The 19,589-nt window shown below is 40.2% G+C and overlaps 2 protein-coding genes across 12 annotated transcripts in view; one reads left to right on the top strand and one right to left on the bottom strand.

Annotated features, from left to right (window-relative positions):
* The window catches only part of LOC138164907 (dedicator of cytokinesis protein 7-like), a 324,437-nt gene that overhangs the window by 256,160 nt on the left and 48,688 nt on the right, over positions 1-19,589 (bottom strand). The window lies entirely within an intron of this gene.
* The window catches only part of LOC138164905 (cysteine protease ATG4C), a 78,891-nt gene that overhangs the window by 28,495 nt on the left and 30,807 nt on the right, over positions 1-19,589 (top strand). For all 6 annotated transcript variants that reach the window (XR_011169220.1, XM_069092856.1, XM_069092858.1 and 3 more), the window contains exons 5-7: positions 2,076-2,403; positions 6,428-6,498; positions 15,510-15,646. Coding sequence is in view for 5 of the 6 variants with exons in the window: in XM_069092856.1 (XP_068948957.1) it covers positions 2,076-2,403; positions 6,428-6,498; positions 15,510-15,646 (536 nt within the window). In the remaining variant the exon portion in view is untranslated. The remainder of the gene's footprint in view (positions 1-2,075; positions 2,404-6,427; positions 6,499-15,509; positions 15,647-19,589) is intronic.

Genomic DNA, 19,589 nt, shown 5'->3' with positions numbered 1-19,589 from the left:
CCTCTCCCTCCCACCGTCCCACTCTCTGCCCCCTTCCCTTCCCCCCCCCCCCCCCTTTTTTTCCCCCTCCCATTTTTTTAAAAATGGGGACTTTGTGAGAGTAGCCAGAGAGACCTGGCTAGAGTCAGAAGGACATGGGTTTGAGCCCTGCTGCTGACCACCCTGGCTGTGTGACGGTGGGCAGGTCCCTTCAGACACTCTCCGAGTCTAAGTTGTTGAGAAAGGGTGGGCACTCCTCTGCAGTGCTCATGAAGCCCTGGGGCCGGACCGCTACCTCTCCCTGGCTTTGGCCCCATTGCCATTGGAGTAGCATTGTTTCTATAACATACTGACTTCTAAGAGATTCTCATTTTTCTTGTTAATTGTATGTGAAGCTGCTTTAATCATCAGCCTTTTCATTATTAAATCCCTACCCATCTTCAGGGTTTAGGAGGCCTCTGTGCTATGTAGTGAGACTCTTAAGGATGTCACATGGAAGTCTGACTTTAAAGTGTTTTTTTTCCTGTGATGGCCAGTTTAGAGTCTTTCCTACCTAAATAGTGAGGTATGTTTTAGATTGATTTCATAATTATCTACTCTAACATTGAGTTTTTTTTACTATTAAACTTTGAGATACAATTCATGAGCTATGTAATCAGATAATGTAGTTATACTAAAAAAGATGAACTATGAATTTAGTTCATTGTTTTTTAGGATAACTACACTATCTGATTATGTTGATCTAATATTTACTTACTAAAGCATGTATTGGTGAGCTGAGCTTTAAAACTTTTAAATTGTGTGTCTATAAACTGTGTATATGAATGTATATACCATAAGGCTTCGGTATGAAGAATACTTCCTATGATTTTGCTAATAGAAGGGTTTAAAAAATAATAGCTCATGAAAGGAAGTGGCAAAATGATTTTCTTGGAGAATCTTTATCTTTTTCTGAGGCAGGTTAGCTATAGACGTGTGTGACAGTGGGCCAGTACTGAATGATTTCTTAAGGTCTCGTGGGGCTGATTTTCTGCTTCCATACTCATTTTGTTGACTTAGAATGAAATATAGGCTTGCTATGATACTACAGCCTGTGATGGCTGTGTTTGTATATGTTGTGTTTAGACCTTGGCAGACTTAGTATTTTTTTTAATACTATGATGACTTCCTCGAACCTCCTTGCCCATACATTTCTTCCTTATAGGAAAGTAGCTTTCAGTACCACGTCCTGAGGTGACTGTGTCTGACAGCTTATGTGACATTCCATGTTTGTCGTCTTGCCTCTCTCGATTGAGAAGAGTGAGGCCTGTTTCATTATCTGTCTTCTATAACCAAGATCAAAGACTTTCACAAAGAAATAGAGAGTTACTCCATTCCCAAGATGGGAGTTATTAAAACATGAGAGCTGGGAGGAGCTCGGGGAGCATTTGGTGCAGGGACGCTTATCCTTTTCTGTGGCATGGGCCCCTTTGCCAGTTTGGAGAAGCCTACAGACCAGTGCTCAGAACTGGACTTTTAGTTCATATAAGGAGATGCTAAATGTCATTTAGAGATTAAGGAAAAGAAAGATGTAACTTTTTCCCATCCAAGTTAGTGGACGCTGTGAAATTGCAGATTCAGAACCCCTGATCTGGTCTGTTCCCCTAACTGAGACTCAAAGAGGCTGTGACTCACTCAGTGTCAAACATCAGGGGTAGAGTTGGGACTAGCTCAAGTCTCCTCACTCCTGGCCAGGCTGTCTTTCAAGTTTTACTTCATCATGATGCCTGTACAAATTTCTTTCTGGAAAAAAGAAAATCTTATGGGAAAAAAAAACCCTTAAGTTTAATCTCTAAGTACAGAAAAATCTCACTCTTTGACAACTGTTTTGCTGTTCTCAGATATCGTAAATGTTGTTATACTCTCTTGCTAAATCTGCTTTGCTTTTTGATAGAGAAAATTGCAGCTAGTTGGTAGAGATAGATGTAAGTATAATTTGAGAATTGTGGTCTACCCAATATAAGGTACAGTTACTGGTTTTAGTAGGCTTAGTCTGTTTAGTTTGTCAAAATTTGGTTGTTTAAAAAAATGAACACCTCCTTTTGAAACTATGATAGCCTGGACCTGGCCAGATGCATTGGACGTTGAAAACTCAGATTCTGAATCATGGACTTCTCACACTGTGAAAAAACTCACAGCATCATTTGAAGCATCCCTCGTGGGAGAAAGAACACCCAAAGGCCCATCGTCCATCCTTGGAGAACTATGCAGGAGGAGCTCGGATGAAGAAGGCAGGGATGAGGTCTGCCACAGGAAAATCATCTCGTGGTTTGGTGACTTCCCATTGGCCTGCTTTGGCTTACATCAGCTAATTGAATATGGGAAGAAGTCTGGGAAAACAGCTGGAGACTGGTATGGCCCAGCAGTTGTTGCACACATTTTAAGGTAAAGTTCTCTTAAAACTCTCATCATATGCTCTAGCTTGTCAGATAGACAGACAGCTGAGGGGATGAGGAGGAGAGAGGGGAGGGGAAGGGAAGGAGACAGAGAGTGACATGGGGTGGAGTAGAGAGGATGTTGAGAGTTTTCCTCTAGATCAGGGGTGGAGAACCTGCGGCCTCAAAGCCACATGTGGCCCTCTAGGTCCTCAAGTGCGGTCCTTTGATTGCGTCTCCTTAATAAAAGGATTTGTTCTGTAAAGCTCAGACTTGGCCAAAAGGCTGCATCCGAGGCCCCCGAAGGCTGCATGTGGCCTCAAGGCTGCAGGTTCCCCACCCCTGCTCTACATGTAGAAGAGCTTTTAGTGTTCAGCAGTTATAGGACATTATTGTAAAGATTCTGTTTTCAGAGCAGAGAAAGCTCAGTTGAGCTGCAGCCTGGCTTGTCAGCTCCTGCCCTGCTCAGTTTATTTACGGAGACAGGCTACTTTCCCCCTTGTTGGCTGCAAAGGACCAAGATCTCTTTAAAGCTCAGTCGATAGAGCACCTTATTGAAATGTTCTAAAAACTAACAACTCTTTCAACCTTGGAACATGCATAACATTATAGATTTTTTTTTTAATACTGTAACCTGGGGGCTGTAATGTACTGATAGTGTAATGAAATGTCAGAGCTGAAATTGATGTTTTCAGCATTTCTTTGCACACATCAAATTCTTGTGAACTGTAAATGTATGGGACTATTAATATTATAATTATATCATAGTAAAAGTAAAGGGTCTGTGACATTCAGTGTGGGCGGAAAAAAAGTCGAAAGTCAAATTTCACTATACTTTGCCTTTTTATGTGCCATTTATTTGGATACTACTTGATTTTTTGTTTTTTATGGTCTTAGGTGTTCTGTGCATGTCCCAGTATTGTCATAAACTGAATCATTAATATGTCATCCAAGTATAAGAGGTCAAGGTGCAGATGTAAATTATTCCAGTTAGACACATTGATCAATTTAAAATTTTTCTCAAGTCTTGACTCATGGCTTCCTACACTTAGACATTTTACAAACCAAACCATTAAAATGGGAGGATTGGCTTCTGTTGTCTAGTTTTCATTTCATCAGCATAATAATCAAGTGATATTTATCGTTCCCAAGTTGGCATAGGATTTATGAAAAGTATAGTAATTCATAAGGCTCATTTCTCCCCTCCATTGTGATAGCATAAACTAGAGCATAGATCTCTTAGAACCTAACTTAATCCATAGAAAATAAAGATAACCCAAGAAACATCACTAGAAATGCTTTTGGGGGCGTTGACCCAGGCTCTCTTTATGGTTATTTCCCATATGAATCTTGTCATAGCTTGTATACTTTCATTTGGAAGTTTGCCTGTTCAGGTAATAAGGATTCCTGAATAAATTTTAAAAGTACAGTTGCTGTTAAAAGAGCTTTGGGAAAAGACTGCAGAGATAATGTGCATATGTATTTCCTATGGATGCCTATTTCCCTTCCTGCTTCCATTCCTCAGAGATCTCTGATGCCATTGGAATGGGTGCTCCCTGAGTGGGGTTGGAGACAGATGGTCTTGTAGCCACCCTAGTAAGAAGGCTGTCAACACTTAACCAGGCTGGTCCTCAGACAGCACCCATTGCCACAGCCACAGCCACAGCCACAGCCACACATGTCTGTGCCATTCCTGATCCCAAGGCTGAAGCCTTTGTAGCTTGGGAGCAGTCGGTAGACTTTGCTTTTTGCTGAAGCATCTGCTCACCTCGAGGCAGACTGATTGTTGGATTAATAAGTCTGTTTTCCCTCCCTTTCCCCTGCTCCCGCCTCCTTTCTCCCTCTTCTTTTCTCCCTCTTTTCTCTTCCCTTCCTCCTCCTTTCTCCCCCCTTCCACTTGCCTTTCCTCATTCTCTTCTGCCCCCTCCTCCCTTTTCCCCAGCCTCTTTCTCCCTCCTTTTTTTGTTTAATAAATCTAAATTCTTGATGTAGCAATCTAAGGCTTTGAGATCTTCCACGTGTCTCTCTTTCATTGTTCTTGACCTGTGCTTCTCATATATTTTTTACCATCCTTGCTTATTCCCATGTTTGTACCAAAGTTGCCAAATATCAAAGTTTATATTAATTTAATTTGAAGGGTCTTTTGAAGTTTTTTTTGTAGAACTTTCCTACCAGTAATTCTTTTTAAAAAAATTTATTTATTTACTTTTAATTTACAACATTCCATTCCACAATCCCTTGAGTTTCAAATTTCCTCCCACTCCCTCTCCTTCCCCCTCCCCCTTGGTGGCATGTAGTGAAATATAGGATCTACAGATACCTTCATATTAAACATTAGCCAGGTTGTAAAGAAGGATTATAACCAATGGAATGAACAATGGGAAAGAGGAAACACAACAAAAGAAGAAAAAGAAAGAGAGCAGGGAGTTTGCTTCGGTCTGCATTCAGACTCTGTAGTTCTTTCTCTGGATGTGGATGTCTTTCTCCATCCTGAGTCTCTTGGAGTTGTTTTATAACCTTGTATTGCTGAGAGGAGCCCAGGCTATCAGAGTTGATCATCACACATACGTTGTGTCTGTAATCATGGACAAATTTCTCCTGGTTCTGCTCTTCTCACACAACATCAGTTTATATAAGTCTCTCCAGGTTTTTCTGAAGTCCATCTGCTCCTTATTTCTTATAACACAATAGTATTCCATTACATTCATATATCACAACTTGTTTAGCCATTCCCCAATTGATGGGAATCCCCTTGATTTCCAGTTCTTGACCACCACAAAAAAGAGCTGCAATTACTATTTTTGTACATATGGGTCCTCTTCCCATTTCTATGATCTCTTTGGGATACAGCCTTAGAAGTGGTATTGCTGGGTCAAAGGGTATGCATTTATTTATAGCCCTTTGGGCATGGTTGCAGATTGCTCTCCAGAAAGGTTGGATCAGTTCACAACTTCACCAACAATACATTAGTGTTCCAGTTTTTCCACATCCTCTCCAGCATTTGTCATTTTCCTGTTTTGTCATTTTAGCCACTCTGACGGTGAGATGTCCTACCAATAATTCTTAAACACTTCAAAGCTGTTTGACCTTGGGCAAGTCACTTAACCATTATCTGCCTTAGTTTCCTCATCTGTAAAATGAAGATAACAATAGTACTTACTTCCCAAGGTTGTTGCGAGAATTAAATAAGATCATATTTTTAGGGCCATCTTTATGTTCTCTAGATTGACTTGTTCTGTAGACTGACAGCCAAGTTAAAGTTTATAGATGGTATAACAGCTGGGAATCTTAGCACTCTCTGACCTCTTCCTTACCATGGTATCACCTTCAGTGTTGGCGAAGAGGGCCATAGAAGCTCATTTTTCTTGGTCTTTGGTTCATGGGCTGTTATGACCAAAAAATTCAGCACCAAGGCCAGTGACCTGGCTCTGACCCTTGGAAAGCAGACCTGATTTGTTGTCAAGGCCATACACAAAGCCCTTTTTTTTTTTTTTTTTTTTAAGCATGGTAATCCTTCCAGGGTTCATGTTCTGTTGGCAGAGCTTTTAAGAACCTACTCTCATTTCTGTGCTACAGGTTTTTGTAGCAGGACTTGGTCTTGTTAGCGTATGAAATTAGATCAGCTGTTGATGTTCTTTGAATGGTTTAATGTAGTATTTTAACTTCTGTGGAATGAATTCTCGTCTTGTTTACCCTGCACAGAGTAGGAACTTAAAAAGTGTTTTTGTTGAATTTGAATTCATTGGGATGATAACTTGAAATATCCAGAAGGTGTTTGCACAGTGCTTTATATGTTATTGCATCCTCAGAATAGCACTGGGAGGTGAGTTCTGTCATTATCTTTACTTTACCGATGAAGACACTGTGGCCAAGAGAGGTTATGGGAAGTGCTTGGTTTCTTACAGCTAGCAGTCCAGCACTCTGGGCTGGAAATGAAAATTCTGCATTGGTTGTGGTTAAGTGGTCTTTAGTTACTGCCAAAAATTCTGTTTAATATTTTAAAGGAGAATCATATGTTTGCTCTCATTTCATAGAAAAGCAGTTGAAGAGGCAAGACACCCTGATTTACAAGGAATAACGATTTACGTTGCTCAGGATTGTACAGGTGGGTAGGACAGGTAATTCTAGCCTTTGTCAAATTTACTTATTCAATTTTTCATGTGTTTTAAAGCTTGAGATCCCAATAGCATTTATAGGCTCTTTAAGGTAAGAGGGGCTGTGTCTTAGTGCCTCACACAGAATATGCATTCAGGAAATTTTTATTGACTAAAAAAGTCAATATTGTAACATTAATTTACCTCATAAAAGCTTAACATTTAAAATATGTATTTATTATGGATCTATGAAAAACATTTGCCAGGTAACTTTTCACTAAAATAATGATGTTTAGGCATGAAAAAGGAGTCTGACATCATCTTTCAAGGAACTCTGTTTTGTGGTTTGGCAGTAAAGTCTTGCCGTTTGTGACTGTATCTGTGCTTCTTGTTGTCTGTGTGAATTTTTATTTAATTTAATTGTTAATTAATAAAAATATTGTGGAACTTTATTGGGGTTGAAGTAGGGTCTTTGATTTCCTGAGAAAATAAAAGACATGTCCAAATGGAAATACCCCATGTAGGTTTCTTTGTCAAGAATCATACCAATGCCTTCAATACATTTGAATATCCTAAAAGGTAAGTATTATCCATTATGTATAGTATTTGAGTGCTCATGGTTTGCTTCATGGGGTTTAGAATAGAGCAGACATGCCCTGAAGCTCCTAGGAAGGACGTTGGAGTAGCCTAGAGCAAACTCCATCTGATGGGTAGTGTCCTCAGCAAGTGGTCACACACCCTACTTTAAACCTTCCGGTCATTCCTGCAGGAGCTGGTCACGTTTTTGGACAGGTCCTCTTTAGAGTGACCTAAAATCCGCCTCTCCGCGAATCCTGTGATTGTTCCTGGTTTTGCCCTAGGGTGCCAAAGGAAGGAATCTGTATGTGATGAATATCCTGAGGCAGGATTGTGTCCCCTTGTTGCTTCAGCCAAGCCTCGTGTGGCCTCACCATCCTGGGCATCCCCAGCCTGTAATACAAGATAGTGGCTGTGTCCTCACCAGAGAGGGCTGTCATAGCCCTTCTGTCTCCCTCGTTCTGGATTCTGGGTATGCGAGAGTGCAGCCCAGGATGGAATAGAGGCTGCTATGTCTGCCCCAGTGCATTGCTCACTGAATGCTCTTAGGATTTCCTCCCTTGGCTCTTATTAGAGCTAGTCAGCAAGATCACTCTTGATCCCTCAGCAGACTGCCTCTGTCTGATTTGTCCTCTGGTAGGCTGACCTTGGTTCTCTTCCCTTCTTTCCCCATGAAGGACTGTCATGATGTTGGTATTCAGCCTTCTCACAAGACCACACCCCACTTCTTGTGCTCATTCTCTCACCGGCCTGCGTTTTTAGCTGTTCTGTGTGTCCTCCTTTGCAGGCCAGTCTTGTCTCTTTAGATGCCTCCCTCTTCTCCTCTTCATTGGAATCATCAGTGATGGTAGGGGAGGGCTTTGTCTTTAAACATTTTTCGCTGCCCTTCATCCAGCTTCCCTTTTAGAGACGCAGACTGTGAGAATCCCTAGGTTCTCATAGGTCTATCATGTTCCTTGGATTACTGAGGGAAGAACAGCAAACATGTGGTTTTTGATTTGGTCTTCTAGAAAGACTAATTTGTTGTTTTTAAAATTTTTAAATTAATTTTGAACTTAAGTGCAAAAAGAAAAAAAAACATTTCCATGTATATACCACAATACAAAGAGATGATTCAATATGAAACTACAAATGGTTTACTTAAAAAAAAACTATGTCATAAATGCTCCCTTATCATTTATTGAAGCTACTTTGCTTTTATGTGTTTCTTTCTGAGTTTCTTCTCTGCCCTTTTCTTTTTTTTCTTCCTTCCTCCCCAGCCCACAGTAGAGAAGGCTGCCACTAGACACAGATATATAAATATATGTAAAACCTTACTTTGCATATTTCTGCTTACCAGTTCTTTCTCTGGAGGTGGGCGGCATCTTCCTTCATAGTTGATTTGAGTATTTATAATACTGAAAATCACTTAGTCATTCCCATTGAACAGTATTGCTGTTACAATGTACAATGTTCTCTTGGTTCTGTTCATTTCATTCTTCATTATTTTCTGAAAATCTTTCTGTGTTTTTCTAAAATCAACCTGCTCATCATTTCTTACAGCACAGTAGTTTTTCGTCACAGTTGCATATCACAACTTGTTCCGGCATTTCCCAGTTGATGAGCATCCCTCAATTTCCAGTTCTTTGCCGCCACAAAGAAAGCTACTATGAATACTTTAGAACCTATGAGTACTTTTCTTTTTTCCCTGATCATCTTGGGAAACAGACCTAATAGTAGCCAAAGAGTATACACAGTTTTACGAATTTTCGGACATAATTCCAGATTGCTCTCCAAAATGATTGGATTAGTTCACAGTTCCACTAATAGTGGATTGATGTCCCAGTTTTTCTACATCCTTCTATCATTTGTCATTTTCCTCTTCTATCATTTTAGCCAATTTGATAGGTATGAGAGGATATCTCAAAGTTGTTTTAATTTGCATTTCTTTAATCAGTAATGATTAATGCATTTTTTCATGTGACTATAATATAGTTTTAATTTCTTCTTCGAAAAACTTCCTGTTCATATCCTTTGACCATTTATCAATTGGGGAATGACTCATCTTCTTATAAATTTGACAGAGTTCTCTATACATTTGAAATGAGAGCTTTATCTGAGAAATTGTCTACAAAATTCCCCCCAGCCCCAATTTTCTGCTTTCCTTCTAATCTACATTGTTTTTTTTTCTACAAACCCTTTTAAATTTAATGTAATTAAAATTATCTCACAATGCTCTCCATCTCTTGTTTATTCACAAATTACCTTACTATCCATAAGTTTAATAGTCCCATGTTCTAATTTTCTTAGGATATCTCCCTTTATATCTAGGTCATATATCAATTTTGACATTTTCTGGTGAAGGGTGATATTGGTCTATGCTCGATTTCTGCCAGACTAACTTTCCAATTTTCTCAGAAGTTTTTAACCAAGTAATGAATTCTTATCCCCAAAACTTAAATCTTTACATTTGTTGAACAAGGTTACTTAAAAAATTTTCTACTATGTATTGTATGTTCACTCTGTTCCACTGATCTGCCTTTCTTTTTCTCAGCTAGTACCAGATAGTTTTGATAACTACTGCCATATAATATAGTTTAAGATCTGGTAATGCTAAACCTCCTTCCTTTATGTTTTTTTGATTTATTCCTTTGATAGTCTTGACCTTTTGTTTTTCCAAATAAATTTTTTTTTAAAGCAATTGGGGTTAAGTAACTTGCTCAAGGTTACATGGCCAGTTATTTCTGAGTGTGGTGCTGAGTATCTGTAACGTAATTGCCATGGAAAGGCAACTTCCCAAGGTTCAAAATACCAGCATAGGTGCTCTCCATTTTATTCAGTGACAAACCAAGAACAGAGAAGATCAAAACATTTACTAAGTGTGATTAAATAATCTCCAAGCACTACCCCACCCCAGGACCTTCCAATCATTCAATCAATTACAAAGTCTCTGTTCTAAATACTTCTCCACCCCTAGGCTGTACCTTCATTTGGTCCATCACAAAGCACAAAAAGGTCAAAAGTTCCCCACCCCTGGATCACAATCGAATCTACCCCAGAGTTACATCAAGTTTAAACACAGCACTTAATACCCAAATGGAGGTCTTTTCTTCATCTTGACACGAGGCAAGTTCTCAGCAATCTTAGTTCCTGGGAAGACAAGGCTTAGCAAGGCCACAAGATACGTTGCCAGTCCCTTCATTAATTCATCCTCTGTCTGTAGAACAGTCCTAGAACCCCTGAAAACATTAGCAAAGCCCTCTTCTAGGATTTCTGTAAACATACAACAAGAAAATACTTCGTCAGGGCTTCTGAACCAACAGAAAGGTTCCCAGACCCCTGCAACAACAGCACTGTCCTTCACCAGTGGACAGTATTCACTCTGTCTGCAGGACAGTCTCCAGACCCCTGCAACAACAGCACTGTCCTTCACCAGTGGACAGTATTCACTCTCTGTCTGCAGGACAGTCTTAGGGCTTCTTAACCAAAAGCCAGGTTCCAGGACTTCTTCAACAACAGGACTGTCTTTCACCAATGGACAAATCTGGCAAAACAACATCAAAACAGACAGACAAAGTACCAGCAAAACAGCCATGTCTCCTCAGTCCTTGGCAGCTCAGGGGGCAGGTCTCAAAAGTCCAGGGCAATTCAAAGCGGCCACCAGCAATTCTCTTAGTCTCTCTCTCTCCACGAGGTGCTGCTTCCAAAAAAAAAAGTTCATCTGCCTCTCACTTGTCTCTCCAAATCTACATCACCAGCTCCTCCCAGTTCGTGTCTCTCTTTTCAAGTCAACAAGTCCATCCCACAGGTGGGATTAACAAGCTCTGGGTTTTAACACAATCAATTTCAAAAACTAAGCCAATACAGGGGAATCTTTAAATGCCATTACTATCACAGTATCTGAGCCCGGATTTGATCCAGGTCATCCCGACACTGGAGCCGGTGCTCTTACTCGCTGAGCCACCTGGCCGCCCTTTCCAAATAAATTTTATTAGTATTTTTCTAGCTCAATAAAATACTTTTTGGGTAATTAATTGGAATGACATTGAATAAGTAGATTAGTTTGGGTAGAATTGTAATTTTTATTATATTGGCTCTACCTACTCATGAACAATTAATATTTATCCAGTTATTTAAATCTGACTTTTATTTGTATAAAAATGTTTTATAATGATGTTCATGCAGTTCCTGGGTTTGTCTTGGCAGTTATACTCCCTATAGTTATTTTAAATGGGGTATTTCTCATTATCTCTTCTTGCAGGGTTTTGCTGGCAGTATATAGAAATGCTGATGATTTATGTGGGTTTATTTTATATCTTGCTACTTTGCTGAAATTAATTTTTTCCACTGACTTTTTAGTTGAATCTCTAGGATTTTCTAAGTATATCATCTTATCTTCTGCAAAAAGGGATAGTTTTTTTTTTTACCTCGTTGCCCATTCTGATTCCTTTGATTTCTATTCTTCTCTTATTGCTGTTGCTAGCATTTCTGATACAATACTGAATAATGTTGGTGACAGTGGGCATCCTTTACTTCTGATCTCATTGGGAAGGCTTTTGCCTTATTTCCATTACAAGTAATGCTTGCTGATGGTTTTTGGTAGATATTTCTTATCATTTAAAGGAAAAATCCATTTATACCTATGCTTTCAAGTGTTTTTAATAGAAATGGGTGTTGTATTTTGTCAAAAGCTTTTTCTGCATGTATTGATATAATCACATGATTTTTATTACTGTTGTTGTTGATATAATCAATTATGTTAATAGTTTTCCTTATAGTAAACCATCCCTAAATTCCTGGGATAAACCCCTCACTCAAAATGTATAATCTTTGTGATATATTGTTACAGTCTTCCAGCTAGTATTTTATTTAGGATCTTGGCATCCATATTGATTTACAAAATTGGTCTGTAATTTTCTTGCTCTGTTTTTGCTTTTCCTGGTGTATCAGCGCTATATTTGTTTCATAAAAGGAGTTTTGTTCTATTATATAATAAATAATAATATATAATAATAAAATATTATATACAATAATAATAAATAAATATTATATAATAAATAATAGTTTTATTTATTACTTTAATGATTTTCTTACATTCAATTGTATTAATCTCATCTTTAATTTTTAGGATTTCCAATTTGAGATTGAAAAGTTGTTCTTTTTCTAGGTTTTTTAAAAATTGTATACCAATTTATTGGTTTACTCTTTCTCTATTTTATTGAGATAAGCATTTAGAGATATAAATTTTTCTCCGATTATTGCTTTTGCTACATCCCATAGGTTTTGGTATGTTGTCTCAATATTGTCATTCTTGATAATGAAATTATTGATTTTTTCTATAATTTGTCCTTTAACCCATTCATTCTTTTTTTTTTTTTTTTTGCTTTTTGGAGGGTAGTTGGGGTTAAGTGACTTGCCCAAGGTCACATGGCTAGTTTTTGTGTTAAGTGTTTGAGGCCGGATTTGAACTCAGGTCCTCCTGACTCCAGGGCCGGTGCTCTATTCCCTGCACCACTTAGCCACCCCCCATTCATTCTTTAAGATTAGGTTGTTTAGTCTCCAGTTAATTTTTAATGTGTTTCTATGGCCCTTACTAAATAGAATTTTTATTGCATTGTGATCTGAAAAGGATTTATTTAATATTTTTGCTTTTCTGCATTTAAGTATAGTTTTTTTATGTACTAGCATATGGTCTGTTTTTGTAAAGGTGCTATATACCACTGGGAAAAAGCCATCTTCCTTTCTATTTCCATGTGGTTCCTTCCAGATGTCTTGTCATATCTACATTATCTAAGATTTTATTCATCTCCTTGACTTCTTATTTATTTTCTGGTTATATTTAACTAGTTCTGAGAGGGGAAGATTGAAGTCCCCCACTATTATAATTTTGCTATCTATTTCCATCTGTAATTCACTTAGCATTTCCTTTAAAAATTTGGATGCTCTATAGCATTTGGTACATATAGGTTTGGTACTGATATTACTTCATTATCTATGGTGCTTTTTATCATGATGCAGTTTCCCTGTTTATCTCTTTTAATGAAATCTATTTTAGCTTTAATTTTGTCTGAGATCATGATAACTGCCCTTGCTTTTTTTGCATCAGCTGAAGTATAATCAATTCTACTTTAGCCCTTTATTTTTACTCTGTGTATCTCTCATTTTTAAATGTGTTTCTTATAAACAGCATATTGTTGGATTTTGGTTTTTTAATCCATTCTGCTCTCTGTTTCTGTTTTATGGGTGAGTTCATCCCATTTGTATTCACAATTATAATTACTGGTTGTGTATTCTCTCCAGCCTATTTTTCCTCATTGTTTGTCCTTCTCTCCCTCTCTTTTTACCCTATCCCTCCTCAAAGTTCTAGTTTACTTGTAATCACAGCTTTCCCCAATCCACACCCCTTCTAAGAATCCCTCTCTTATCCTCTTCCTGGCCCTCCTATTTCTTCGTAAGCTAAGGCTTTTACATTTTATACCATTTTAGATATATTGTCATCCCCTCTTTAATTATTAAATTAATTGATTTATTTAATTCTTCTGATGATAATTTAAGTTTATAACACTATCAGCCCTCCACCCCCTCTTGCCTCTACTGTAACACTGTAATTCAAGCCTTTTTGTATGAGATAATTGCTCCATTTTAGGTCTCCCTGCCCAATTTTAATTTTTAGGATTGTCTCATCATACTCAACTCAAGCCTTCTGTCTATGTATGCTATTTCAAATTACCCAAGTAATGATATCATTCTTAGGAAGTAAACAGTTTGACCTTATTAAATCCCTTAGAATTGGTCTTTAAAGTTTATGTTCTTATGTTTCTCAGGCATGTATACTACTCCAACTTGTTAATATAATTTTTTAATGAGTTGGTCAGACTTCACTTCTCTTCTGCTCAGAACCATTCAATGGCTTTCTGTGCCTACTAAGTAAAGTACAGACGTGGCCTTGCACACCTTGGCCATTTCCTACCTTTCTGGCCCCAATTCAGAATGGCCCACTTCATTCCAGCTCAGATGGACTCCTCACTCTTTGCTCTCTGCCACATGGCATGGCTGTCCCTCACACCTTTCTTGCATTGCCATCTTGGCCACTGCCCTCTGCCTTCATGGCCTGCCAGATCGCGGCTCCTCTGCCACATTTGTGGAAGAGTGATCCACACTATAACTCAGGCTGCTCTGCCCGGGCTCTCCGAGGAACTTCTTTTCTAATTTTACTCAGAGTTATTTTTGTGTTTCATCCTCTTGTTAGATTGTAAGTCCCTGGTTGGGCATACATTGTGCTGTTTTTCATTTCGGTAACCCCAGCTCCTGACATCACAAGTTAATAGAGACAGATGGTGGCCCAGTACTGGGCACTGGAACTGGAGGTAGGCAGACCTGAGTTCAGATCCTGCCCTTCATTCTTACTGATGGTGTGTCTCTAGGTGAGTTCTCCCACTCGGTATGGCAGTGTCTGCCTGGCAGGGCTGTTGTGAGGGTTAAGTGAGACACTGTTTGCAAAGTGTGTGTGGTGCCTGGTGTGCCCTCCTTAGTAGATGTTTGCTGAATCGGAATTCACCTAAGTTCCTTTTCTCTATTTGAAGGAGGTTTGAAAGATCTTGCTACTGAGGCCTGTGAGTCTTATAGGAACGATGTTCATTGCTTGTGCTGAGGCTGTGCTGAGAGTGTCAGTGAAGCTGGAGGAAAACCAGCAGCGTTTTCTGTGCCACCCTTTGTTGGGCATGCCAGTAGAGCTGTTGGTTGTAGAGATAATAGAAGCCTCTTTGAAATGGAGATTCATTTGACTGGAATGAATGGGGAGAATGGGGCAGGGAGAAGTGAGGAGTCCCTCAGGAAGCCAGAGTGAGTAGTTTTGAATTTGATGATAGCGTCATAGATTTACACCTGGAAGGGGTTTTGGGGTTCCACCTCTCTGGCCCCTTCATTGAACTAAGGAGGAAGCTAAGACCCCGAGCAAGAGGTCAGAGGAGGGACTTAGGCCAGGCAGCCTGACTCCAAACGCAGCGTTCTTGCCATTATACAGCATTTTCCTCAGTGAACACCTGGGGGAAAGTGAGGTCGGGGGGGGGGGGGGGGAGTAGAAGCCAAAGACAGGAAATCCCCTCTGTGTGTGAGCATCCTCTGGGATGAGGGCACAGAACTGGTACAGCTGTTAGTAGCTTTCCATAGTCCAGATCTGAGATGAGGGTTTGATCCTGCTGGGAGTACTTGGTAATCAGCAATTAGACTCTGCAAGAGCCCAGCATTTAGTTAAGGAAAACTGACCGTGGTGTTGTATGCCAAGGAGTCTCTGGGGGACACTTGAGGATTTTACTGTATGTAGCTTAAAAGAGGTTGAGACATTGTTGTCACTGTCTCAGAGGATGGAGGGAGGCATTTAACTGGGCATTGAAAGGGAGTCCAGAGAAAAAGGGTCCTGGAGTCATTTGTGTGGAAATCTAATGAATACTAATTGTATTTTTTCCAGTATACAAGGCTGATGTCATTGACAAACAGTGCATTTCTTCGGACTCGGAGAATACAGAAGACAAAGCTGTCATTATCTTAGTTCCTGTTCGACTTGGGGGAGAGAGAACCAACACGGACTACTTAGAATTTGTAAAGGTAGGAGAGAAGAGTGCCAGCATTTTTTAAAAGAGCCCGACTGACCAATAGGAGAGCATATGAAGGTGGCAGTCTTCTTTCCAGTAAACGTGTAGTGATGATTTTATGGATCTAAGTTGTAAAGTTTGACTTGAGAGGTTTCAAATTTCAGTATTGTGAGATCAGACATAATTGAAGAACACACAGTGTTCTGTGCTAAAGTGGAACTATCTGCTTGATTTTCTCCAGAGCTACCTGAGGAGAAATAATAATTACAAACAAGTTCTAGGTGCAGTTCAGATTGCCTGCCTTGTGACTTTTAAAGGTGTAGGTAAATGCTTCTGTGTATGACTCGAATCTAAATTAACCACCTGAAAATGATCCGATATCGAAACACAGACTTTGCTGTCGACATCAGATCATTTTTTCTTACTATTGATTTGTCTTCTGGTGCTACCATGAGGTCAATAAGAAAGATTGGGATGACTTTTTATAAAGGTAGACGTGATGAGGCTGATGCCAGGGAGAAATGCTTAGTGGGAAGGAAAGAAAAAAAAATCTGAAAAAAGCCACATTTAGCTCTGATTAGTCAGGCTGACTGTTCTGGGTTTTCACCGTGATTTTAAACATCATGATTTAAATCAGTGCTGCCTGGCTCAGGTAGACGTGGGCTGCCAGAGCACACATAGGGATCCCTTCAGGCCAGCTGCAGATTGACTCAGAAAACCACAAGTGAACATTACCCCTGTTCTGTGGCATCTTTATTCACTTTATTAAATACTATACCCCAGTGACGTTTAGTCTGGTTCTGGGGCCACTTGGGCATGCCAGACACATCTGCTTGAACGCTGCTCCTTCTCCCATTAAAGCCTTGCACTGATGCCCTTTGGGGTACAGAAGTGACCTGGGGTTTGGGCATCTATGTCTAGAGAGTTCTCCAGCTTTTGAGCCTGGTGGGCCCTTCCAGGGTCCATGTTTAATTCTTTCTCCCTCCACCAAGAGTCTAGTTCCCTTCTCCAACTAGTGGAGTGTGACTTGTTTTCTTGACCGCCCAGTGGGTTTTTGAGAATAGCGCTCACTACCATGCCCTGTAGTCTCTCAGTCCTAATGAATGTGTTGTGTACAGTGTGAGCTTTCTCTTTCCTCTCACTACTAAATCTTTCCCCGGGGTTTGTGAGGTTTTCTTCTTCTAAAATTGCAGATCTTTCTAAGAGCTTGGAAGGTACAGAGAACAGCATTTTCTCTTAGTTATTCAATATATATCTTCGGCCATGGCTAGGCACCATTTTTCATGTTATTTCCTCATAACATTGAAGGCCTGCTTACTTGTTCACTGTGTTGAAGGGGATCCCCTCTGCCGGGATGGACTTTTCTTCCTGTATGGTTCTTGTATTGGTCTTTCTTTGACTTTTTTTTTCTTTTTTGGAGGGGGAGGGGAAAGCAGGGCATTTGGGGTTAAGTGACTTGCCCAGGGTCACATGGCTAGTAAGTGTTAAGTGTCTGAGGCCGATTTTGAACTCAGGTCCTCCTGACTCCAGAGCTGGTGCTCTATTCACTGCGCTCTCTAGCTGCCCCTTTGATTCTTTTTTTAAAAATTTTAATTCTTTAATTAAAAAATTATTTATTTACCTTTTTAGTTTACAACATTTAGTTCCACAAGCTTTTGAGTTTTAAATTCTCTCCCCCTCCCCAAGCTGGCATGCAGTCTGATATAGGATCTACAGACACATTCACATTAAACATGTTTTCACATTAGCCATGTTGTGAAGAAGAATTATAACCAGTGGAATGAACCACGAGAAAGAAGAAACAAAACAAAACAAAACAAAAAAGAGAGAGAACAAATAGTCTGCTTCCGTCTGCATTCAGATTCCATAATTCTTTCTGTGGATGTGGATGACATTTTCCATCAGGAGCCCTTTGGAATGATCTCAGAACCTTGCATTGCTGAGAAGAGCCAAGTCTATCAGAGTTGGCCATCACACAGTGTGTCTGTAATTGTGTACAACGATCTCCTGGTTCTGTTCCCCTCACTCAGCATCAGTTCATATAAGTCTTTCCAGGTTTTTCTGAAGTCCATCTGCTCCTCATTTCTTATAGCACAGTAGTATTCCATTATATTCATGTACTACAACTTGTTGATCCATTTCCCCAGTTGATGGGCATCTCCTTCATTTCCAATTCTTTGCCACCACAAAAAGAAGCTGCTATAAATATTTTTGTACATATGGCTCCTTTTCCACTTCTATGATCTCTTTGGGATCCAGCCCTAGAAGTGGTATTGCTGGGTCAAAGGGTATAAACATTTTTATAGCCCTTTGGGTGTGGTTCCAGCTTGCTCTCCAGAATGGTTGGATCAGTTCTCTGTGACTTGTGTCGAGGATGGAGCCAGTGCTCTAGAGGGGTGTCTGGGTCTTTTCCCTGCTGTGGTACCAGTGTTGCACCCACTGCATGTGTCCTAGGCTATCAGTGCCCACTGTGCATGTGGATTCAGAGTTGGAGCTTGGAGTGCTTTCTGAGAAATAGGACTATGGTGTATAGAAACTTTTTAGAAAGAAAATTTAGCCCTGTTTCTGATGAGATAGTAACTTTATTTTTGCCCTTCAGGCAGTCCAGTGTCCCCAGTAATCACATGTAAGGCATCCCAGGAATGAAACTCATACTTGCTTCAATGTCGGCTAAGCCTGGGACATGATTAGTTTATGCCCATAGAAGAGTAACTGTGAGGTGTTCTTGGAGAGATCTGGAGGAAGATGGCTTTGTGACTTCTAGGGCATGCCAACAGATAGTTCTTGGGGAAATTCTGAAGGCATTTCAGCTGAGTCTCCAGTGGTCTCCTCCCACTGGGCCAGCTCCTGCCCAGCTATGAGCAGCTAGCGTGGTTTCTGGGTACCCTGCAGTCATTGGGATGGCAGGGGACCATATGCTTCATTTTGAATTGGATATCTTAATAGACTCTTACACTCAGCATGTGCAAAACTGGACTTGTTATCTTTCCTTGCAGACTCTCACCTCTTCCTGACTTTGTTATCATCACCATCAAAGGGACCACCACCCTACAGGTCACCCAGGCTTGATACCTACGTGTCATCCTTGACTCCCTCTCCCCACTTCTCCGACCTGTTGCCAAGGCCTGTTGATTTTTTTTTCAAATCTAAAAATAATTTTATTTTTTACAGTGTCCAGGGAAATTTCAGGGGGAGATGTGACTAAGAATTTGGTCACCGCAGGGCAAAGGATTCAGAGCACGGGAGTTGGCTGGCTCTCCCTCATTTTTCTGGAGTAGCGAAGATGAGCGGGGGAAGGAAAGGTATATGGTAGCAGTGAAGGAGCAAATGGCCAGGACCATCTCAGGTTGGCAGGAGGTGAGGTGACGGAAGGATTTCAGCTTAGACATTAGCCCTCAAGGCTTGATTTCATCATTCCTTCCCTACAGTCCCAGTCCCTTAAAATAAGCAGGCAGGTGACCAGGGAGCTGAAAAACGGGCATCCCTGAGATCAACAACTGAGTATGATTAGGTTTTTTGGTTATTTATTAGGGGTCGAGGGGAAGAAAAGGGAATGGATATGGACACCAACAAAGACAAACTGAGGGACAGAGTGTCGTTCTTCTCTCCTCTCTCGGTCTCAAGAAACAAATTCACCTGGTTCACTGTCATAGAGTCTCAGGATGGACAGATAACACGAGCCAGGAAAAAACGACCTCACCCAGATACTTCCTTCAGAGTCTGGGGGGAAAGGCAAGTGCTGACCATTTCATTTTTCTACATTAAAAGCTTTTCATAGACCACACTCATACAGGGGAACAAGGACCACAGACCTCAGCCTCATAGTCCAAAGGCACACAACATGCTCACCTGGTGGCTATGTCAAGATCAGGGAAAGGTGATTGGAAGTGAAGCCTCTTCCTGCCCCAGGATGTTATTAGTGACCAGAAGCCTGGCAACAGGGAAGGAGCTCCTCA

This window comes from Petaurus breviceps, unplaced genomic scaffold (genome assembly GCF_028583685.1).
Source record: "Petaurus breviceps papuanus isolate PSGF00001 unplaced genomic scaffold, PetGlider_PUasm1.0 207, whole genome shotgun sequence".
NCBI classification, from domain to species: Eukaryota; Metazoa; Chordata; class Mammalia; order Diprotodontia; family Petauridae; genus Petaurus; species Petaurus breviceps.
Note: the sequence above shows the minus strand (reverse complement) of the source record. Positions and strands in the feature narration are given on the sequence as shown.